Below are 25,201 nucleotides of genomic sequence, written 5' to 3'. Positions count from 1 at the left end.
TTAGCTTTAGGAAAAGTAAAGCCACCAGAGAGGCAGCCCTGACGTTGCGCTTGTTATTTGAACCAAGACTTACGAAATATCAAGAAACCTTTTCAGGATTTGTCGGAATGGAAGAACGTTCGACAGTGAAAAATGGTGCAACCTTTTTGAATTTTTCAGGCCGATATGTATCAGCTATAGGAAGGCGCGTGATATTCAATACGTATGAGACTAAAGAGGGGAAAATGGAAGAGCAAAAACGAAGTACTCGAATTAAAAAGAATGTAAGAAAGAAGTATAGGTCTTTTGTCCCTACTTTCCAGTCTAAATACGAAGAAGCAATGACGAAAATAAATATTCAGGAACGGAATTAAAATTCAGGGTGGAAGGATGTCAATGATAAGTTTCGCTAGTGACACTGCTATGGCCAGTGAAAATGGGGAACAATTACAGGATATGTTGAACACAATGGCCCCTGAATGAACATACACTGTGGCAAGAGAATGAATCGAAGGAAGAGCAGAAAGAGTAGCAGAAAAACTGGGAACCACATAGTAGACGAAGTGAACGAATTCTGCTAGCTTGGAAGCAAGGAGGACGTAAGAGGCAAACTAACACAGACAAACATGCCATTCTTGGTCAAAAGAAGTCAACTAATATCAAACAACGGTCTTAATTTGAATTTTTTGCTGTAAGGTCTTATGCGACCAGACTGCTGAGGTCATCGGTCCCCAAGCTTACACACTACTTAATCTAACTTAAACTAACTTACGTTAAGGACAACACACACACCTACACCTGAGGGAGGACTCGAACCTCCGACATGGGGAGCCGCGCTCTCAATTTGAGAAAACATTTCTGAGAAATTACATTTGGAGGAAAGCATTGTATAAAAGTGAATCATAGGTTGTAGGAAACTGGAAAAGAGGAAAATCGATGCGTTTGAGATATGGTGCTACAGAAGAATATTGAAAATCAGGTGGACTGACAAGATAAGGAATGAGATAGTTCTCTGCAGAATCGGTAAGGAAAGAAATGTAGCGTGGCCCATAAGTCACTTGCCACTAGCAATCCTTAAGCTTCATTTTGCCAAGAATAGTAGCAGCCAGTTGTGAACTTAACTAGTGTTTAGTGCCCATAAGTCAGTTGATTTTAGCAGTTTGAGGTTTTTGTTGTTTATTGTTATGTGAGAAACAATGAACAGAATGTTAACTACAAGAAAGCGAGTATCTGTTTTGAAAACACGGTCATAATTACAGTGACTTTTGTAATTTGTTTGTGGAATGTTTTCCAAACATCCAAGCTCCATCTCGATAAGGGAATCGCAAATTAAATTTAAGATCTAATGAGACCGGATCGCTAGCGGAGCTTCCTCGTTCAAGTACTCCAAAGTCTGTACCTAAAGAAGAGGATCTTTATGTTGGCGCGTAACGTTCTAAAACTCAAAGAAAAGCGCCCAAGGGATATGGATTATCAAGAACAAGTCCAGAAAGGTTTCAGAAAAACCTGAAATTGAGACTGTATAGGTCTACTCTATTTCGAATCCTATATGAAGATGGTATGGAGAGGTGTATGGAATTCTGTGCGTTGTACGCAATCTGACAAGACGCCAACGCCAAATCTTACTAAAGCGTTCTTTGGAGCGACTAAGCGGCTTTTAAGGTGAATGGCAGAGTGAACAGGCAGTTTACTGGGATTCTACGAAACCTCATGTGGCGATGAAGAGAAGAATTAAATTCTCGCGGCGTAAGTGTATGGGCAGAGATTTTCAGCCATGGGATAGTCTAGCCTAATTTTTTTTATCGGTAGTGCAGATCTGTAAATTACCTAGATATTTTTCAAGAAGTTTTATTAGAACAATAAAATGTTCACTTTCTGAAAATCTGCAGCCAGTTAAATGTAAATTACCTAGATATTCTTCAAGAAGTTTTATTAGAACAATAAAATGTTCACTTTCTGAAAATCTGCAGCCAGTTAAGGAAAAGCAGATACGGCAACAAGAAGGAGCTCGCCCGCATTATAGTTGTTGTTAGAGACTTTCCAAATGAATACTTCGGTGAATGTATTGGCAGATGGTGTACTACTGATTGGCCTTCACGATCCCCAGATACCACACGCGTGGATTTCTCAGTCTAGAGTACACTAAAATGATGTTTTTTCTGTCAATATTGGTGATTTTGACATTTAAAAGTAAACAAACCAATCTGAATTTAAAAACCTACAGTTCAGAAACATCTGCGACTAAATTAAAATTTGTGAGTGAGTGTTGAAAAGATGCAATGTTTGCTTAGAAAGAATGGAAACCACTATGAGCATCTTTTGTAGGTTCATTGAATACTACATGTTTCTGTGTGGAGAATAAATTGTATTTTAATTTTTTTAGTATTGTTGCACCAACGTATTTTTGAAGCTGACGTATGGCTCATCCTGTATATAAAAAACATTGACAAGAAGGAGACCCTGGGTAATGGGACATCAGGGCACAACGTCCATTGTGCTAGATGGGGCTGTATAGGATGAAAACCGTAAAGGAAGAATGAGATTGAAATATGTCCAACAAATAAAGCAGGAGGTAGGGTGTAAGAGCTACTCTGAGATGAAGACGTTAGTACGGTAGAGGAATCATGGCAGGCTGTATTAAATCATTCAGCAGACCGATGACATAAAAAGAATTGGCCAAGTGCAAGTAAGACTCTCGCAGTAAGTGTTCAGGGCTCAGTACAATCGTAATTACGTACTATCAATACTTCTACAATAGTTCCACAGACTATATATATATATATATATATATATATATATATATATATATATATATATATATATATATAACAGACACTGTATCTAAAGTTAAATTCAGGGGAGAAATCTCTGAACCTTTTCTCATAAAAACTGGAGTACGTCAAGGTGACGGGCTATCTCCACTTCTGTTTAATATAGTCCTGGATATAGTCATTAAGGAATGGGAAAAAGAATTAAAAAATCAATCCTACTGGAAACCAATCCATCTTGGTAGAACCAAAGACAACGTGGAGATATCTTGTTTAGCATTCGCGGACGACTTGGCCATACTTGCAGATGATGAAGAAATCGCCACCAAACAAATAGAGATCCTTAAGGAATGCGCGGATAAAGTAGGTTTACAAATTTCGTTTCAAAAGACAGAATTTTTCTGTACGAAATTCCATATACACAGTTTGAACACAAAATATGGAAAAATAAATAGAGTAAAACATTTTAAATACCTAGGTGAAATTTTGGAGCCAACCGGAGGAGAGAAAGTTGCACAGAAGATCAGACAACAGAAAATGAAGAGAGTATATGGTATGACACATGAAATATACAATAAAAAATGCATCTCCTCGAACACAAAAATCAGACACTACTGCGCAGTAATTAAGCCAGCAGCACTATATGCCAGTGAAACGCTCACACTCCACACAAAATGTGATTTAGAAAAAATACTAAAAGAAGAACGCAAAATTATGAGAAAGATTTTAGGTCCAAAATTAACAGAAGAAGGATACCGGATACAATCAAGAAGAACCACAGAAACTATATCAAACCTGGCAGCAGACATAAGAAGGCGAAGATTAAAATTTTATGGACATGTCACTAGACTTCCCCCCACACGACTCACCAACAGAATTCTCACTTACATAGAAAAAGTCAAATCAACAACACCATGGATTAGCCAAGTAAAATTAGATTTACAAAAAGCAAATATTGAACTTAAAGATGTCGAAGATAGAAAAACTTTTAGAAATAAGGTGGAAAAGTGGATTGTATTGTCGGAGAAGGAAGCACTAAAGAGACCAGGAACAAAATGGACAGAAGAAAGAAAAAGAAAACATGGAGAACGAATGAATGAAGTACGGAAGAAACGACGTCAGAAAGCTTTGCGTGATCCTTCTGGGTCCATTCGCGATAAGTAAGTAAGTAAGTAAGTATATATATATATATATATATATATATATATATATATATGCGATCAGGGGGCTTTGAAAACAATGTTCAAATGGGTGTGAAATCTTATCGGACTTAACTGCTAAGGTCATCAGTCCCTAAGCTTACACACTACTTAACCTAAATTATCCTGAGGACAAACACACACCCATGCCCGAGGGAGGACTCGAACCTCCGCCAGGACCAGCCGCACAGTGCGTGACTACAGCGCCTTAGACCGCTCGGCTAATCCCGCGTGGCAGGGGACTTTGATTTGTACATGTAGAGAGAGAATATTTAATAGAGCATTTTTTATTTACTCACTAAAATATGACTATAATTTTCATTTTATATATGTATGCAGTAATGTTCGTCTGTTAAACTTTTGACGGATGATGAATGTAAAGCATGTTCAAATGCAAAAGATATTTTTTATGTGATGTAGTTACAATTTAACAAGTTTCAGATTGTTTTGCTTTACTTGTACAATGGAACCTTGCTTCCTCCAGAATTTAATGATTGTAGTCAATGAGAATTACCCTACAGGTTTCAATGAGTGAGTTTGCGAGTATCAAAATATGTGACAAAAATGTCTGCATCTCTTGACTGCATTGGCGCAGAAGCTTACAGTTTTTACGCCTTTAAGGGACCATAAACTTTAATATATGACACAAATTTAAACTTTATACGTCAACTTGTTCCAGAAAAAAAGGGTCGTAAAAGATGCGTAGACAGACGGCAAAAATTTCTTTTTTTCGTGTTATATAACTAAAAATTAACGATTTTCGGAGTTTTTCCTTTACTTGTAGTGTGAAAGGTTGCTTCTTGGCAAATTTAATGATTCTTCGTCAACGGAAACCACCCTACAGGTTTCGACGAGCGAGTTTTCGAGTGCCAAAATATGTGACATAAATGGGCTGCATTGACGTAGACGCTTAAAATTTTTACGCTGCCAAGGGACTGTAGACCTTAATATGTGACCTAAACTTGAACTTCATACGTCTATTTGTTCCTGAGAAAATGGGTTCTTAACAGTCGAACAAACAGACAGACAGCAAAGCAATCCTCTTAAGTGTTCCGTTTTTTTTTTTTTTTTTTTTTTTTTTTTCACAGACTGAGGAACGACCCCTAAAAAGGTGCACTTCGCTCACTACGATTATTTGCGTCATATCGTTTCTAAAATACAGACGGCACAAAGTGTGAGAAAAGAGACGACTAGATGGTCGTTCAAAACGAAACGCCACAACAAAATACAGAAATACGGCGCTTACCTGGTCGAAGTCTAGCGGCCTCTTGGTGAGCGCGTCCTTGCGGTCTGCGGGGGCGGCCGCCCTGCGCATGCGCCGCACCCTCGTGCTGAGGCTGTCCCACTCCAGGTCTGCGGGCTCGGCGCCGCCCTCGCGGGAGCCCTCCGCCTCCTCGGACACGTACCGCATCTCCTCGCCGATCTGCAAACACGTCAAACGTTAGTCCCAGCCGACAATTGCTCAACTCTCTAGTTGCTAAAAATGATTTTGAGATTCCGTTGACTTTGGAGGACGCTTTCGTGAAGAATGTGCAGTGACATACTTTTTTGTCGGTGAAATTCGCCAGAATAAAATACGCCAGAATTTCGGTCAGGTACGTCCACCAATCAAAATTATGTAATTAAATAAAAAAATGGCTCTGAGCACTATACGACTTAACGTCTGAGGTCATCAGTCGCCTAGAACTTAGAACTAATTAAACCTAACTAACCTAAGGACATCACACACACCCATGCCCGAGGCAGGATTCGAACCTGCGACCGGAGCGGTCGCTCGGCTCCAGACTGTAGCGCCTAGAACCACACGGCCACTCCAGCCGGCAATTAAATAAAAATCGTAGTTCGTTTCAGTGCTGGCTATTCTCACAACCTTAGATTTTTGCGATTTCACCTTTTCTTTAGCCTTACATTACGGTGATCATGGAGTGCTAGGGTGCTTTAATCCCACTAGGTATATCTTGGCCCTTGTGACTTCGTGGAGGAGTCAATGCGGCCAGCGTACTAAAAAGTTTGTAGACCCCTGCTCTATCCATCTGAGCCACTGTGGACATAGAGGATAGTGCGACTGCAGGGACTTATCTCTGGCACGCCCCCCCCCCCCCCCCCCCCCGCCCGGTGAGACCCACATTCCCAAATTATGGTCCCGCACTACATTCATAGTGCCCCTGCCCATTATACCCATTACTCGCGGCTTTTTGACGATTCCCGTAAGAGTTCGGGCACTGTTTGTGCGTCCGCACAGAAGAAGATGGTCAAATGGCCGGTGAGCCTTAACTATATATATAAATTTAACATTAATGACGTGTATTTAGATGAAAGTTTTGTGTTCTCTATTTTACTCTGAAGTAAAGATTAGCATGATAAAAATAAAAAGTACTGTTATAAGACAGTGAGCGCAATATGAGCACTGTATGTACCTGTGGTCTACGGGTAGCGTCTTTGATTCATAATCAAAAACATCTTCGGTCCCGGGTTCGACAGAAATTGCGCGAGCACTAACGAGCGCAGTGTACTACCTGTTGTGGCGTCGAAATATATTCAAAGTGGCGCAAGCAACGTGCTCGCTGCCAACAAAAGAAGGGGGACTAGGTCTAGTTGATATAAAGACCAAATGTGCAGCCCTTCTACTGAAACGAACGCTCGCCATCCAGGACAAAAACCCTGACAGCGTCACAGCCAAGATAATTGGAAGATACAAGCCCGCATAACAAGAAGCGCCGGTCGACACGAGACACATTCCCTGCAGAATGCGACACGTCAGGCTGCACTACGCCAACAAAAGTTACGTTCTGGACACCGTGGCGAACCCCAGCCACAGAACAGCCAAGAGAATATACTGGGCCCTCAGGGGGAAGCCGGCAAAAAACAAAATTGAACAAAAACTCCCGCAATACAATTGGAAACAAATATGGGGGAACGTCTCAGAAAACGTGCTACCTAAACATGCGAAGGAGACATGGTACAAAATAATTAACAGAACGGTACCAACCAACCAAAGACTGGCGGAGATAAAACTCGTCGCAAGTGACAAGTGTGACGTATGTGGCATGACTGACACCCTCGAACACCGATTCACGTGCGGGAATGCCATCAACATCTGGGAAGCGTGCCAGCAGATGGTGGCCCACATCAACAGAACGGCGCCGGGAAGCATCACAGTGGAAGCAATCACCGCCCCAGACTGCAACCCATTTCCACGACCCAAGCGACTGGCGACTCTCTGAATCCTCGCCATGACGGCACACGCCATCGTAGCGCGGAGGCAGACCGACCGGCTGGCCTTCCTGATGGACCTCTGGGAGGAGAACAAGACGGCCCAGCAGCACAGGCGATACCACGAGAACTTCAAAAACTTCCTGCAGATTCCACTGCAAACAGCGATCGCCAGAGTCCTCCCCAGCCTGTGACCCTCAGCACCGCCACCAGCCACCTCACCACACTCACCACAAGAATAACGTGTGCGGTGATAGCGAACAAGTGCAACACAAAAGATAAAGAGCTTTCTCTTCTCGCATCAAATAGTGAAGTATAGTAGTATAAAGTGTTTCTTCCTAGTGGAATCAGTGACACAAAGTGCTCCTTAGTGGAAAGTGCCAAATACTCATTATTATTAGATATTTTGATTTCCTTTACTTTGTGCCTATAAAATTCTATTGATTACTCACACTATCATTTCTGCTTCTCTTATGTAATATGACAAAATTTTCTCTCTTCTTCAATTAGGTATATTCTGTAGTATATGTAAAAAAAAAAAAGTTTCTTCCACTTCTGCTCCACCTATCATGGTGACGGTCCTTCATACTGTCCCACTAAACAGTGTAACTAGAGGAAGAGATCAAACCAGGATACACAATGTGCCTGTGTCATCACAAGTGCATCACATACAGAAACATAAACTCAAATCAATGCAACGATGCCAAATATAAACTGTTATGCCTGTCCTGCAATGTCTACCCCCCTCAAAAAAAAGACGACAAATGGCCATGTAAAAGGGTTTAAGGAACAAACAATAAGAGAAAAACGAAAACATATAAAATGACAATAATATTAACCATCACTAGGATAATAGATTAATAGAATAAAATGTCTTTTTTTTAAATGTATCGTTGTTAAAATATTTAAATAAATATATATGGTTACAAAAAAAAAAAAAAAGATTCCCGCCACTGCCTAAATTTTGATAAATAATCAGCATTGGCGGCCGAAGACTTCCGGCATAAGAAGTCAGCCCCATTCTGCCAACGGCCTTGTCGAAGAGGGCGGAGGAGCGGATAGAGGTTCAGGGCACTCTCTTGTCCTAGGGGTAGGAAATTGCCCCTAAAGGCGGAAGAATCAGCAATGATCAACGACATGAGGATGCAGAAGGCAATGGAAACCACTGCATTAAAGACACGTAACGTGTATCCACAGGAAATGTGGCCTGTAATTGAAGAAGTGTCATGATGATCTCTCCATTGGCAAAAGATTCCGGAATAGTCCCCCATTCGGATCTCCGGGAGGGGACTGCCAAGGGGGAGGTTACCATGAGAAAAAGAGTGAATAATCAACGAAAGGATAACGCTCTACGAGTCGGGGCGTGGAATGTCAGAAGCTTGAACGTGGTAGGGAAACTAGAATATCTGAAAATGGAAATGCAAAGGCTCAATCTAGATATAGTAGGGGTCAGTGAAGTGAAGTGGAAGGAAGACAAGGATTTCTCGTCAGATGAGTATCGGGTAATATCAACAGCAGCAAAAAACGGTATAACAGGTGTAGGATTCGTTATGAATAGGAAGGTAGGGCAGAGGGTGTGTTATTGTGAACAGTTCAATGACCGGGTTGTTCTAATCAAAATCGACAGCAGACCAACACCGACAACGATAGTTCAGGTATACATGCCGACGTCGCAAGCTGAAGATGAACAGATAGAGAAAGTGTATGAGGATATTGAAAGGGTAATGCAGTATGTAAAGGGGGACGAAAATCTAATAGTCATGGGCGACTGGAATGCAGTTGTAGGGGAAGGAGTAGAAGAAAAGGTTACAGGAGAATACGGGCTTTGGACAAGGAATGAAAGAGGAGAAAGACTAATTGAGTTCTGCAACAAGTTTCAGCTAGTAATAGCGAATACCCTGTTCAAGAATCACAAGAGGAGGAGGTATACTTGGAAAAGGCCGGGAGATACGGGAAGATTTCAATTAGATTACATCATGGTCAGACAGAGATTCCGAAATCAGATACTGGATTGTAAGGCGTACCCAGCAGCAGATATAGACTCAGATCACAATATAGTAATGATGAAGAGTAGGCTGAAGTTCAAGACATTAGTCAGGAAGAATCAATACGTAAAGAAGTGGGATACGGAAGTACTAAGGAATGACGAGATACGTTTGAAGTTCTCTAACGCTATAGATACAGCAATAAGGAATAGCGCAGTAGGCAGTACAGTTGAAGAGGAATAGACATCTCTAAAAAGGGCCATCACAGAAGTTGGGAAGGAAAACATAGGCACAAAGAAGGTAGCTGCGAAGAAACCATGGGTAACAGAAGAAATACTTCAGTTGATTGATGAAAGGAGGAAGTACAAACATGTTCCGGGAAAATCAGGAATACAGAAATACAAGTCGCTGAGGAATGAAATAAATGGCAAGTGCAGGGAAGGTAAGACGAAATGGCTGCAGGAAAAATGAGAAGACATCGAAAAAGATATGATTGTCGGAAGGACAGACTCAGCATACAGGAAAGTCAAAACAACCTTTGGTGACATAAAAGCAACGGTGGTAACATTAAGAGTGCAACGGGAATTCCACTGCTAAATGCAGAGGAGAGAGCAGATAGGTGGAAAGAATACATGAAAAACCTCTATGAGGGTGAAGATTTGTCTGATGTGATAGAAGAAGAAACAGGAGTCGCTTTAGAAGAGATAGGGGATCCAGTATTAGAATCGGAATTTAAAAGAGCTTTGGAGGACTTACGGTCAAATAAGGCAGAAGGGATAGATAACATTCCATCAGAATTTCTAAAATCATTGGGGGAAGTGGCAACAAAACGACTATTCACGTTGGTGTGTAGAATATATGAGTCTGACGACATACCATCTGACTTTCGGAAAAGCATCATCCACACAATTCCGAAGACGGCAAGAGCTGACAAGTGCGAGAATTATCGCACAATCAGCTTAACAGCTCATGCATCGAAGCTGCTTACGAGAATAATATACAGAAGAATGGAAAAGAAAATTGAGAATGCGCTAGGTGACGATCAGTTTGGCTTTAGGAAAAGTAAAGGGACGAGAGCGGCAATTCTGACGTTACGGCTAATAATGGAAGCAAGGCTAAAGAAAAATCAAGACACTTTCATAGGATTTGTCGACCTAGAAAAAGAGTTCGACAATATAAAATGGTGCAAGCTGTTCGAGATTCTGAAAAAAGTAGGGGTAAGCTATAGGGAGAGACGGGTCATATACAATATGTACAACAACCAAGAGGGAATAATAAGAGTGGACGATCAAGAACGAAGTGCTCGTATTAAGAAGGGTGTAAGACAAGGCTGCTCTCTACTGTGAGAGGCCACTGAGGGGGGCCCAGGGGAGCAGGATACTGAGTGAGGTGTGGTGCTACAAAAGAATAAGATCGCTTCTCGGCTTTTGGCAAGATCAATGTGTAGTTTTTATTAATGATAATAGACCATACAATCACCAACAAATTTACAATCTTCCATATTAGATGTACCACTTATTTTTGACCAAATATAAATTTTTTCGTCGGAATTAATCTTACGCCTAGACCTACAATTAAGAGACAATGAACCATAAGGTACTAAATAAGAACCTTCATTAATAACAATAATTTCGGACAAATGTATAGTACGAAATGCCAAAACTTCACGAGATGTAAAACTTTCCAATCCAGTCCTAGAAGCATCATGACAAACAACAGCCTTTCGCCCCTGCTCTTCAATCTGTACATCGAGGAAGCAATGATGGAAATAAAAGAAAGGTTCAGGAGTGGAATTAAAATACAAGGTGAAAGGATATCAATGATACGATTCGCTGATGACATTGCTATCCTGAGTGAAAGTGAAGAAGAATTAAATGATCTGCTGAACGGAATGAGCAGTCTAATGAGTACACAGTATGGTTTGAGAGTAAATCGGAGAAAGACGAAGGTAATGAGAAGTAGTAGAAATGAGAACAGCGAGAAACTTAACATCAGGATTGATGGTCACGAAGTCAATGAAGTTATGGAATTCTGCTACCTAGGCAGTAAAATAACCAGTGACGGACGGAGCAAGGAGGACATCAAAAGCAGACTCGCTATGGCAAAAAAGGCATTTCTGGCCAAGAGAAGTCTACTAATATCAAATACCGGCCTTAATTTGAGGAAGAAATTTCTGAGGATGTACGTCTGGAGTACAGCATTGTATGGTAGTGAAACATGGACTGTGGGAAAACCGGAACAGAAGAGAATCGAAGCATTTGAGATGTGGTGCTATAGACGAATGTTGAAAATTAGGTGGACTGATAAGGTAACGAATGAGGAGGTTCTACGCAGAATCGGAGAGGAAAGGAATATGTGGAAAACACTGATAAGAAGAAGGGACAGGATGATAGGACATCTGCTAAGACATGAGGGACTGACTTCCATGGTACTAGAGGGAGCTGTAGAGGGCAAAAACTGTAGAGGAAGACAGAGATTGGAATACGTCAAGCAAATAATTGAGGACGTAGGTTGCAAGTGCTACTCTGAGATGAAGAGGTTAGCACAGGAAAGGAATTCGTGGCGGGCCACATCAAGCCAGTCAGTAGACTGATGACAAAAAAAAAAAAAAAAAAAAAAAAAAAAAAAAGTTGGAATTTCGCGTAGGAGCCGCTGGGAGTGACGGCATTGGTTCGTCCTGCGCTCCCAGCATCCCCCACCCGCAGTGCCGAGCTACGGTGCGCGCGCAGTACGGGGTGCACTGACCTTGACTCCGTCGGCGAGGTACTCGACGACGTGCTCGTCCTTGAGCCTGGCGTGCCTCTGGCAGCTCTCGTGGCGCACCTCCTTCTCCTGCTCGCCGCCGGTGTGACCGGGGTCCGGCGCTTCGTCGTCGCGCACCTCCTCCCGCTCGCGCGTCTCCCTCGTCTCGGTGACGAGCCGGCCGTCGGGCTGACGAGCGCTCTGCTTGAGCACGTCGCTCGTGTCTGTGACGCGCACCGCGCGCACCGAGCGGTGGACCTGCAACACGCCAAGCGTCTCTCTTACATTCGTCTCACACCATTCAACTTGTGCTGTCACTCTCAGTCATCTGTAATTTACTTTTGTACTTCGTGTTTGTCCCCACTTACTGGTACACAATTAAACTTAAGTACCTGTTTTCCTAGTAATCACCTAATCCTACGTACATTGCCCACATCTTGTGCTCCCAAATTTTCTTTCTCTCTTTATCCTCTGCGTGAATGAGTGAGTTAGTAGAATGAGATTTTCACTCTGCAGCGGAGTGTGCGCTCATATGAAACTTCCTGGCAGATTAAAACTGTGTGCCCAACCGAGACTCGAACTCGGGACCTTTGCCTTTCGCGAGCAAGTGCTCTACCATCTGAGCTACCGAAGCACGACTCACGCCCGGTACTCACAGCTTTACTTCTGCCAGTATCTCGTCTCCTACCTTCCAAACTTTACAGAAGCTCTCCTGCGAACCTTGCAGAAGTAGCACTCCTGAAAGAAAGGATATTGCGGAGACATGGCTTAGCCACAATTAGTGTTGCTGAAATTGTCTATTATATGGTAGCAATACAGTACCTGGCTGTCTGCTGTGGTAGCAACAGTGTAGCCAACGTAGTTTTCTCAGTCAAAGCAAAGAGATTTGTACTCTTTTGGTAGTCATTTGACAATAGTTCAGTTGGTGGCAGACCCCTCTAGTCTCTTCCGGCTACCTCGGGGAAGTTCGTCGTGCTCTCGGCACTCGGGACGCGACCTTGGGTGAATGAAGACTGTACTCTCAAAAGCAACTTGGCGTTGGTGAGTGTGTTAATGTGTGATGATGTGTAGCTATTCTGATGTACACGTTTCATTTGCTAGTCAACTTTAAAGTTCGGATGTCGAATCCTTATATTTTTCAGAGGGTAGTTACGAGTATGTTTTCTGTATTTAGTAAGATTTTCCGGTCCTTGCTTTGTATAGCCAGTGTAGTGGTGTAGGAAGTTCGTTAATCCAGCACATGCTTCAAATTCAATTACCTGACATCTCTTGTAAATGGAATGTAAATGTGAACGTTTTTCGTGTGTGTGTGTGTGTGTGTGTGTGTGTGTGTGTGTGATTTCGTTTCAATTTTAAGATTGTGTAGCATTTTTCATGCCACGTGGTGGTGATTTCACCGTGTGTAATTTCAGTACCATCTTGAATAAGTTTTATTCTTAATTCCGCGTGATGTTCTTTTGATGTTTGTGTCTATACGGTGTGTTCTTCAAGTTTTGTCGAGTCTTAGTAATTTTCCTTTGATCATGAATATTCACGGCGTTCGTGGGTGTTTCACGACAGTGTAGCTTAGTTTCATGTTCGTGGTGATCCGGATAAATATCTTTGTCGGAAAGTGTTCACAATAATCGAATCATAGCGACAGGGATGAACTTCTGAGTCTTTGACTTATTGTGATGGTCCAAATTCTTTTTATCTCTGTTTTTGTGTGTGTGATTAGCGTAAGTTCCTGTGAACTTTTCCCATGAGCGCCTTAGATTTCCTTCTGATTATCACCGCAATGTACCTCAGCACTCAATATTATAAGCGAGTTAATTAATTAAATAACCGGCGACATCAGATGATAGTTTAGAATTACTTCGTGAATTGTTAATATGATGTTTTATTTTAATTAACTATGTTAAACTGTGATGACTGTTTCTCAGACAAACCCCTCCTCTTTTGTAAGATTACTTTTAATACATCCCACCTGGCGTTTCTGAAGCGCAGAATGTATGCCTTATATTCGTAGACTTTTCATTATCTTTTTTTTTCTTTTTTTGTTGAGGCTTAAGCTTCTACTTCCTCTGACTTATCTGATTTATTGTTTGTGTTTAAATTGTTCCCATGTCTTCATTCTATATATTCACTTGGATCTTTTTATTAATATTAACACGTTAGTTATGCTTACTAATTCAGTGATTAATTTACCTCATATCAAATTTTCTCAATTTTAATTAAATTGGGTGGCGATTCAACAAAATTTTATGACACACGAAACCTACAGTAGACTGCAGAGTTCCATAGTGACTAACTTCTCCCCAGTTTCTGTTTGCAAATCGCTTTCCAGCTAACCATTCACCCATTAATAACCACTTACAGCGGCGAGAGGTAGCCGTGAGGCCTTGGGCGCCTTGTCACGGTTCGCACGGCTCCCTCCGTCGGAGGTTCGAATCCTCCCTCGGGCATGTGTGTGTGTGTGTGTGTGTGTGTGTTGCCCTTAGTGTAAGTTAGTTTAAGTTAGTTCAATTAGTGTGTAAGCCAAGGGACTGATGACCCCAGCAGTTTGGTCCCATAGACCCTTACTACAAATTTACAAATATACCAAAAAACCATTTACATGCCAGTAGAGCTCAGTGTGAGACATGTTGCAACATAGTGTTTCCTGGCGAGAAAAAGAAATGAAAGACAACTTGCTTTCTTCATACCCGACATTTTGTAAACAATAGATGCAGGTGAACAGGCGGATCCCGTCTTCTTCGATTTCCCAAACGCTTCCGACACTGGACCACAACGCGTACTACTAACCAACTTTCAGTCATCTGAGTATCTTCGCAAATATGCGACTGCTTAGAAAAAATGGCTCTGAGCACTATGATACTCAACTGCTGTGGTCATAAGTCCCCCAGAACTTAGAAGTACTTAAACCTAACTAACCTAAGGACATCACACACATCCATGCCCGAGGCAGGATTCGAACCTGCGACCGTAGTGGTCGTGCGGTTCCAGACTGTAGCGCCTTTAACCGCTCGGCCACTCCGGCCGGCGACTGCTTAGAGGAAGGTTTGACCAACAGAATCCAGCACATTACACTTAGCGGCGAATGTTCCACAGAAACGAAGATAACATCAGATGTGCAACAAGGAAGCATAACAGGACTCTAAAGCTCGCAGTATACACACTTCAACAAAAGTTTTGCATCAACCCTTTATTTCGGAATTCATGGCACACGAAACAAAAAGTGCTTTTGAGGCACATTTCTATACACGTATCTTCATTAGCAATCTGTCGAAATCGCCAAATCAACAAAACAAACGTTTACAACTACGAAATCGTCTGTTTCCTATGGGGAGTTTTTCACAGCGCTCCTGAGCAACGTAAGAACGTAGTGAAAGATCCCCTGCTCGGATGCAGGTTTGCATTCGTCGTGAAATACAATCGACAAGCTGATCAACCCCTCCTGGGTCCAAATTTGTCCACTCTTCAATGGAAACTCGCCGAAAGTCGCACAGAGTAGGTGGTCGTTTTCGATTTTCTAAAGCAGTTCTTTCCAATCGATCACACATGTGTTCGATTTGGTTCATGTCTGGGAAACAGAGAGGCTACTCGATCTTGGTGATCCTAACATGGTGAATGAAACTGTCCGCGATAACGGATTCATGAGCATGCGAGTTATAGTCCATCAAGGTGAAACCGTCTCCTGAAAGTTGGCGATACGGTCCTACTGTTGGTTGCGAAATCTCGTCCCTGTGCCCTCAGCAACCACGAGAGGTGTACGGTGGCCCCATGTAATGCCACCCCAGAACTTCACTCCACCATCGCCTTGTTGCACATATGCAGTGCAATGTTGGAGGTGTTCGATTTTACAGGGTTCTCTCCAAACATGTTTTCTGCGCTTATGAGTGTAGTCCGCAAACAACACCCTATGCCAATCCTTGGGAGTCCATTCTGCACGATTTCTTGCTCATCTGTAACGGAAACCATGGTATTGTGGAATACGACGTTACGCTCGCCGTGGTGATCGGCAATGGACATTCGCTTCATGCAATAGTCTCCTAACAGTATGATGCAAAACATGACGTCCTGTAGCCTCTTCTGGCGCCGAATTCAGCTCTGGAGCATTTAGCCCACGGTTCCTTTGACTCGAAAGTTTACCGTTGCACAGGTCGAGCAACTTTCCTGGTTGACAAGCATTGTAAAACGTGTAACGTGATGATGCGGACCCGATCATTGGTCGCCATTATTCTTCATGTCACGATGGATGTTGACTCTACTGTTCCACAGGGGTATCTAATTCGGCCCTGCTTTACTTTTAACTGAAATGCTGCAGTCCATTAGGGTGCGGTGTTCCACCCGTAGACAGCGATCGTGGTAACTATGTGTATGTTTACAAACAACGTTTGGGACCACCTTCCGATCGGTACAGGAACAGTCATAACAGCAACACACCTGCACGTCATACCGGGGTGAAGCAACACTTTTGTTGATGTGTGTATACAAAAGATTTATCAGATAGCATCCGCAGCATTACAAGACTGTTAGCCGACGATGCTGTTATCTACAGGAAAGTGACATCATTGGAGGATCGTAAGGAATTGTAGAAGTACTTGGATAAAAATTTCACTTGGTGTAATGGCAGTTCTCTTAAACTATTGATAAATGTGAGCTTATACTTATAACCAAAGGAAAGGACCTTATACTGCCTGATTAAAAATTAGTGATGAACATCTTGAGCGCGTCACACCACATAAGTATTAAGAGTAATACTAAGAAGCGATAAAAAATTAGACTACCGCTTAAAATCAGAATTACGGAATGCTAATGGAAGGATCTGATTTTTTGAAGCATTCTAGAAACTGTATCTGTAAAGTAAATCACATGTAAGACGCTGGAGCAATCAATGCCGCAATATTTTTCTAGTGTTTGGAGTTTTTTGTGAAGTAGGCATGACAACAGACATCGAAGGAATTTATAGGTGCTCTGCTGGGATCGTAACAGGTTGGTATAGCCGATATGAAAGTGTAACAGAAATGCTCGGGGAACTTAAAAGGCAATCCTTGGAAGAAGGTGACGTAGTTCTTGCAGAACTCTGTTGCGCAAATATGGAGAATCTGTATTCAAAGATGACCGTGTGACCACTATGATGCATCCGACGAATATCTCCCGTTGGCAACAAGAGGAAAAGATAGAGATTAGGGCGCGCACGAAGTCATATAAACGGTCATTTCTCCCTCGGTCAATATGGGAGTGGAATAGAAAACAAAACTGATAATATTCGTACGATATACCCACCGCGATGTAATGTACAGTGACCTGTGAAGTATTTTTGTGGTTATAGATGTAGTGTAATTTTCTCGACGTCTTCCATCACCTTTTGAAGAGAAACTTCTGAAAATCGTGGCACAAGGTCGCACGTTACGGAAGCGCTATTAATGGTGGGTGCAAATGGTCACTAAAAATGCCCGCATTCTGCTCTTGATTCTGATTGAATGAAAGAGCTAACTGCTACGTAATTTTGTTGGGCGGTTTGGAGCACGCAAGATGGCAAGTCATGGACCTTTTTTTGGGAGGGGGGGGGGAGTTTGTGTTTCAATGTGTTTATTACTCCGCAAGTCGGGAGTTAATGCCGCTTCGTGAAACAGTTGCTTTTTCGCTACGGTAAGAGTAGAAAGCTTACAATTACGGAAGCCTACAAATCATATGATAGTACGTTCCTGTCTATGGGTATAGAACTGTACACAGGCACTTTCCTGTTCATCTTGGCGAATTATTCAGTTTAGTGTGCGTGGGTTAGTTCAGTAGCAAGTGGTCTGAGAGCAGTCTATGGAGCCTTAGCTGGAGGTGGTACTGGATAAAAGCGATGCACTTGTCAAGTATTAACTGAAGCAAATAAATTCAATTTTCTTCCTTGGAAATTTTAGTGTGGTGGTTGTTTGGGATTCTCTTCCTATTGGCTTAAACTGTATTCTTGTTTTGTTGTTGCGAAGATAATCGACCGAAGTTACTAGGAGCCAGCTGGAGGCGGTGTCTGCAATGTTAGCGGAGTGCTTCTTCCAGTCCAGTGGTCGATTCCCGCAATTTTCCTGAAAACAGTTGTACAGCTTCTGATCTTTAATTGTTGACTTTGGACTAGTGGGTATTTTAACCCTATTTCGCAGGTCAAAGCGAGGCTGGTGATATTGTGGATACAAACGAAAGGGGCAAGAAGACAATAATGAAACACGCAAATAATGCTAATAAACATAGTTCCAGAAACCAATGGTCTCTCTGAGACACATCTGATAACATGAACAGAGGCTCTGAGCATCCAAACTTCAAATATGCTCTTGAAAAACACATCACAAAAGTATTAAATTGAACGGAGGCTCCAAAAAGTCTCCTCATCGATGCCCATACACGTTCAAACATCCTAGACGTGTTCCAGATGGATTGGCAACCATTCACAGTGGGTTACCAGAAGTTATCATCAGTATAAATAGAGCTGTAGCACTCCAAAGCTTTGAAATATCTCAACACAAAAATATCTAAATGGTTCAAGCCAGGGGACATGAGAGGCAATGGTAATGTCTAGCCACGGCAAACACACTTGCTGTTGGTGCTTCGTGCTTCGTATTCCCAAACAGCCCCCGTGAAAGTGTATCGGTGTACCATCTTGCATGTACCATATACGATTTCTTTTACCATAGCCGGCCGAGGTAGCCGAGCGGTTCTAGGCGCTACTGTCTGGAACCACGCGGCCGCTACGGTCGCAGGTTCGAATCCTGTCTCAGGCGTGGATGTATGTGATGTCCTTAGGTTAGTTAGCTTTAAGTAGTTCTAAGTTCTAGGGGACTGATGACCTCAGAAGTTAAGTCCCATAGTGCTCAGAGCCATTTGAACCATTTTTTACCATAAGGAACGTTATTAGACTAACAGTATTGTAGCATTGGCATGATTGCTCTTGTACATACTTCATATTGGGGCAACCATTGCTTTCCGGCACTAAGCTTATTTGAATTATTTTCTTCTTCCATTGTCCTCTAGTCACCCCTTTCGTTCGTTTGTACCTACACTGGCAAAGAAAGAGGCTACACTTGTCACTTTTCCGAAAACCAGTAATTGTTTCCCATGGCGGCGCGTGGTGTGTCATGGCGTGGCGTGTGAAATTTGCCTCAAAAGTGCTTGCAGCCTTCCTCTATAACGAGGAAAAGTATGACCCCCTGTGACGTCAGCCTTGAACTAGATGACGCTTCAAAACAGCAAGGTTTCGACGTATGCGAAAAAATGTTCATATGAGGCGTAAGGCGTGTTAATGATAGCACATTGACGCCCAATTTCACCAGAATTCTGCCCAACGCGTCGTATACGTGTCACACGATTGAAACAACGTCACGGAGTTGCGGGGTTTCGTCATGATTTGGACGCGCGCTAGAATGTTACGTGATATTAGTTATGTGATTATTATTTGAGAATTCCCAAGGTAAAATTATTCCTTTTTAAATAGATGTAATAATGACTGTCAAATTTTGTTTATCAAATTGCCGATTTGAGCAATAGCTATTAAAATGTAAAAAACCAATTTATGCTTACACTGTGGGAATACCTGACTTTTAGGTATAGCATCCAAATTGATTATTAAAATTTGGATAGTAAAAATTATGCAATTCTTCATTATGGCCATTATATATTTGGTATTGATGTCGTTGGGTTCAGAAAACTTAGCCCATCGGTAACACTACTCCAGAAACCTGTAATGGTTTGGTCACCACATAAGCTGAAATTCTGGGCGGATTGAAATCTTTAATTAATTATATTTTCTTAATTAATTACGTTTGAGCCAAAACAAACTTGTCTTGGAAATAAGTAAAAATTGCTCTACAGTTTCGAGATAATCAAGTTTCCTGAATCTATATATTAGCTCACTGGATTGTTATGGATGCCGTCTAGATCGAAAACGTTGAAATTTGATAACTTTCGAAATAGGTCCTACATGAGTTCCAGCAAAAGTAACGAATACAGAACTTTCAGAACAATGAATTGCACAATCTGAATAAAAAGGTTTCACAGGGGAAATTAATTTGCGTTTGTGAATTCGTGTAATATGTTCTCAGATAACGTATTCTACCATCAAAGTTTTTGGGAAGAATAACAGCGAGTAAAGAAAAAAATAGTATAGACTTGAGCTGTTGTGGTTGGGAGTAAAAAGACAAATTAGGTTGGCGGGGACCAAACTTCCTTTCTCACAGTCTGCCTCTAAGACCCTCCCCCTCCACTTCGGCAACACTCTCATTTCCACCCACGCACCTTGGGTGAGCACTTTAAAGATGTACCTGCTCAGGGACTTCAAATTGGAAGGGGATACCACAGAACTGCTGAACCGCCTTAACGAGTCTGTATTTCCAATGCGCATGATGTCAGATGTAGGAGATATTAATATAAAAAACTACCGTACTTTGCTTATTTTCATTCTGTTACGTCATATGGGATCATATTATGGGGCAACTCGTCAAACCGAGCAGAAGTCTTCAGAGTGCAAAAGTGTATAATAATACCCATTTGTGGTGTAAATTCAAGAACATCATGAAGAAACCTGTTCAAGGAACTGGGTATTGTAACCACTGCTTCTCAGTATATTTATTCCTTAACGAAATTTGTTGCAAATAATATGTCTCTTAATTCCAACCAATAGCTCGACACAGTATGAATACCACAAGTAAGAACAATCTACATAAAGACCTAAAAATCACTTACCTTAGTCCGAAAAGGGGTCCAATATTCATGAACATACATTTACAATAAATTGCCAGTAACCATCAAATGCTTGGTTCCAGGTAAATCACAGTTTAGACAGAATTTGAAAGACTTTTTGATAGGCAACGACTTCCACTCTATAGATGAATACTTGTTAGAGCAGTTTAAGTAAAATTGTCTTTTAGATTCCAGTTTTGACAGCACTTGGTCACAAGGGAGTCAATGTTAGGTACTTTGTGTGTGATAAATTTGTTTAACGTGCGTAACTCTGTTTCATTGTGGCAGTGTATTAGTCCTGTAAATATTAGCAGTTCCAGTTTACTGTAATGTATTCACATATTTTGACAATCTCCTGAAAAGTGACCAGGGGAGTGGGAATAATATTAATATATTCTATGTTTTTTTATGTTACAATTTCTAACATGTTCCACACCCACAAGAACCGTCTCATTTTCGGGTGTATGGAACGAAAACAGAATCTAATCTAATCTGCACATAAAAGCCATGCTGCTGAGCACCCACCTCCCGCGGGCCCTCGCCCGCCCCCGCCGCCTCCACCAGCTGGTCCCCTCTGGCGCCGTCGCCGCCCTCTGTCAGCGCCAGGCGCACGTCCTGACCACTGCACACCGCTGCCAGGTAGGCCTGCAGACAAACACCAAACGTACAGTCGGACACTTCGCAATGGTTAATGTCGCGCAGCACTAGAGTTAGTAGAGATGGGGAAAACAAACCTGTAATGTTCAGAAACAGCATTAGTAGTGTCTGGGCGTAACAATGCAAAGCGATATGAAATGGAACGAGTATGGAGCACTGAGACAGGGAAGGCGACTGGTCGACTTCGGTTTGTTGAGAGATTTTAAGAAAACTGTGCTTCATCTGTAAAGGAGAGTGCATACAAGATGCTAGCGCAACCTATTCTTAATACTACTTAAGTGTTTGGGATCCGTACCAAGTCGGATTAAAGAGAGAAAAAAATGGTTCAAATGGCTCTGAGCACTATGGGACTTAACATCTTAGGTCATCAGTCCCCTAGAACTTAGAACTACTTAAACCTAACCAAACTAAGGACATCACACACATCCATGCCCGAGGCAGGATTCGAACCTGCGACCGAAGCAGTCCCGCGGTTCCGGACTGCAGCGCCTAGAACCGCACGGCCACCGCGGCCGGCGGATTAAAGAGAGACATCGGGTAATTGTGTGTGTGAAATCTTATGGGACTTAACTGCTTAAGTCATCAGTCCCTAAGCTTACACATTACTTAACTTAAATTATCCTAAGGACAAACACACACACCCATGCCCGAGGGAGGACTCGAACCTCCGCCAGGACCGGCCGCACAGTCCATCACTGCAGCGCCTAGACCGCTCGGCTAATTCCGCTTGGCACATCGGGTATACAGGGGCAGGCTGCTAGATTTGTTACCTGTAAGTTTGAACAACGCGCAAGTGTCGCGAACTCAAATGGGAATCCGTGGAGGAAAGGAGGCGTTCTTTTCGAGGAACACTATTGAGAAAATTTTTGAGAACCGGCATCTGAAGCTGACTGCAAAACGATTCTACTGCCGCCAACGTACACTGCGCGTTAAGGAGCACGATGATAAAATACGAGAAACTGGGGCTCATGCGGAGGCATATTGTCAATCGTTTTTCCCTCGCTCTGTTTGCGAGTGGAACAGGAAAGGAAATGACTTGTGGTAAAGGGTACCATCCGTTACGCGCTGCACAGTGGCTTGCGGAGCATCGATGTAGATGTTGAACTGATCACGCCTTTGTTATCTATTGTGGTCTACAATTTTTCGGATTAACGGAAGTGAGAACTGGTGTTAGACAACGAAACACACGATCTCAAATACTTTTTAATTTACTTTTAGGAAAGATCGACAGAGAACACCATAAATTAAACTGAGGTGGAATAAAACTGGGTAATATCACAATAAATCGGCTTTCATATGAGGACGATGTTGTCCTAACAAGCAAAGAGGACAGGCAGCTCATGACAAGTTCTTACAGAAATATAGCTATTAAAGCAGGGTTACAAAGTGACGAAGAGAAAACTGTGAACACGGTCGTGAGTAAAGCACCCAATGATCAAACCCCACTGATAGTTAATGAATTCACTTTTAAAAGAGTAGATATATTAAAATATTTGGGAACCGTTAAAGAACAGAAACAAAGAATAAGGAAAGAAACGCAAAGGCAAATAGTTTATATTATGGCTTACGGAACGTGCTATGCAGTAAAGCAGTTTCGAGAAGTCTTACAATCAGACTTTACAAGAGCATAATTCTCCCGCGAGCTATGTATGGTTGTGAAACATTTACATTAAGTAAAACATGAATAAAAACTGCTAGTCTTCGAGAGAAAGATATTCTGGAAAATATTTGGCCCCAAGAGGGACACGCAGTCGCAGGAATGGAGGATATTAAAAGACCGGGAACTGGACGACATACACTCTCAAGCTGATGTTGTCCGAAGGATTAATAAAAGAAGATTGACTCGGGCTGGATATCTAATTAGGACGGAAGAGGAAAGGCTACCGCGAGCAGCATTCTCAGGATCCATGTAAGGGAGAAGGAGACGAGGAAGGACACGGGAAAGGTGGAAGGATGGTATCAACAGGGTAAAAATCGTAGAAGGAGTCTAAGAGATGAATACAGTAAGCAAATTCAGAAGGATGTAGGTGACAGTAATTATTCGGAGATGAAGAGGCTTGCAGAAGATAGAGTAGCGTGGAGCGCCGCGTCGGACTGACGACTACAACAACAACATTGGATTAAGACAGTTACATTTGACACGAACCTGCGACCGTAGCGATCACGCGGTTCCAGACTGAAGCGCCTAGAACCGCACGGCCACGCCGGCCGGCTTTAACACAGTCATTTTGCTACCTCTGAAGGTATGAACAATAGAATAATACATAAGAAATTAATAAAAATGTAAATCAGCTCAGCTATGGTTTTTCATTATATAAGAGATGTGTGTTAAAGAAACTTATAAGAACAAATGTGGCCAACTAGAACAGTGCGTCCTCCTGCCCTATATCCATTTGTGCATTTAGATTTTACATGACAAACACCATTTATCACTTAATTACAATTTTGCGAACATTCATTTCAATATGCAGTAAAGTGAAGCTAAATAAAACACATTATGGTCAGGACGAGCCAATCGGGTCCGACCGACCGCCGTGTCATCCTCTGCCAGTGGCGTCATTCGGATACAGTTTTGAAGGACGTGCCGTCACTATACCTCCCTCCCGGCCATTGTCGGCTTTCTCGACCTTGGTGTCGCTACGTCTCACTCAAGTTACTTCTCCATTACTACCACAAGGGTCAGTGCACCTTGTTTCAGTCTTCACACCAAGAAAAGAAAAAAAAACAAAAACAGAATTACTGGGTATCGAACCCGAGTCATTCGCATAGCAACCACACAGGTTGTCACTGAACTACAGAGTCGGACAATAATCATCGCAAAACAGCTATTAAATAAACTTTATGTATTACGAGAAATCAATACTTCAAGCATCTAGAGGTACTGAAAAAATCAATGGTGAAGGTTGAAAATTTATACCGGACCGGGTCTCCAAGGCGGATGCTCCGCTTCTCTAGAGTGGTTACGTAACCGTCTCGGCCGTTCGGGCACGCTTCTTGTTCGGCCTAAATTCTCAACTCGTCAATCGTAAGTAGCACTTCCATTCATTAGCCCTACTGCTCGTAGCATTCTCAAATTCCCGCTGCGGTTCGGAAGATATGGTGCATCCGCGCTGAAAGTACATAGAGACGTCCTCACTCATTTATGTATTTTTATGTGTGTCTCTTCTCTCGGACGTGTCCAACAGAACAGACAGCACATATTAACATAAATAAATTTTTTTGAAGTGTTCATCATCTGGGGCAATCGCAAAAGGAAATGGGAAACTCATGCTGCCTTCATACCACATGTGGCCCTGGCGAACCCAGAGTCAGCTGCATAATCTTAGTCATAAAATATTTGTAAAAACTTTTGATACAATCTGTGTTGCAATGAGCTCATCTTATCGCTGCAGTCTCTGTAGTGTCCTTTGTTTCACTGTAGCGAGTTTATAAAGTGAAGGTAATAGTTCTGGTAAAATTGCAACAGGCGTATTCGAGTCAACACTCAGTGGCCGTCATTACAGTTCTTCCAAGTCGGCTCAAGCTGCCGTTTCTCCCTCCACTCGGTGGGAAATAACCCCTCTCCCCAATGACCACCATCCGCCAATGGTTACCCATCTCGACCACTGCTGTTGACAAAACACAACCACTTCAATCTTTCGTGTCAAATAAAAACACCTACAGACGTCCTTGCGATTTTATTTCATTTTGTCGCTACCAGTTTCGATCCTTCATTGCGTCGTCTTCAGGCTGTTTTGATGCGGTACAGGTCGATACGATCCCCATGCATGACCCATCAGTTGCCAGCACTACTGGATTCGCAGATAATGTGTCAGCACTCCAACTATCCATATGGTTGGCGTGCTGACACATTATCTGCGAATCCAGTAGTGCTGGCAACTGATAGGTTATGCATGGGGATCGTATCAACCTGTACCGCATCAAAACAGCCTGAAGATGACGCAATGAAGCATCG

At 42.3% G+C, this 25,201-nt stretch overlaps 1 protein-coding gene across 2 annotated transcripts in view; it reads right to left on the bottom strand.

Annotated features, from left to right (window-relative positions):
* The window catches only part of LOC124619829, a 1,389,509-nt gene that overhangs the window by 141,780 nt on the left and 1,222,528 nt on the right, over positions 1–25,201 (bottom strand). For both annotated transcript variants that reach the window (XM_047146446.1, XM_047146440.1), the window contains 3 exons: positions 21,115–21,234; positions 11,890–12,144; positions 5,193–5,369 (listed from right to left, as the gene is read on the bottom strand). In XM_047146446.1, the coding sequence (XP_047002402.1) occupies positions 5,193–5,369; positions 11,890–12,144; positions 21,115–21,234 (552 nt within the window). The remainder of the gene's footprint in view (positions 1–5,192; positions 5,370–11,889; positions 12,145–21,114; positions 21,235–25,201) is intronic.

Source organism: Schistocerca americana, chromosome 1 (genome assembly GCF_021461395.2).
Source record: "Schistocerca americana isolate TAMUIC-IGC-003095 chromosome 1, iqSchAmer2.1, whole genome shotgun sequence".
NCBI classification, from domain to species: Eukaryota; Metazoa; Arthropoda; class Insecta; order Orthoptera; family Acrididae; genus Schistocerca; species Schistocerca americana.
This window is presented reverse-complemented; position numbering and strand designations above follow the sequence as displayed.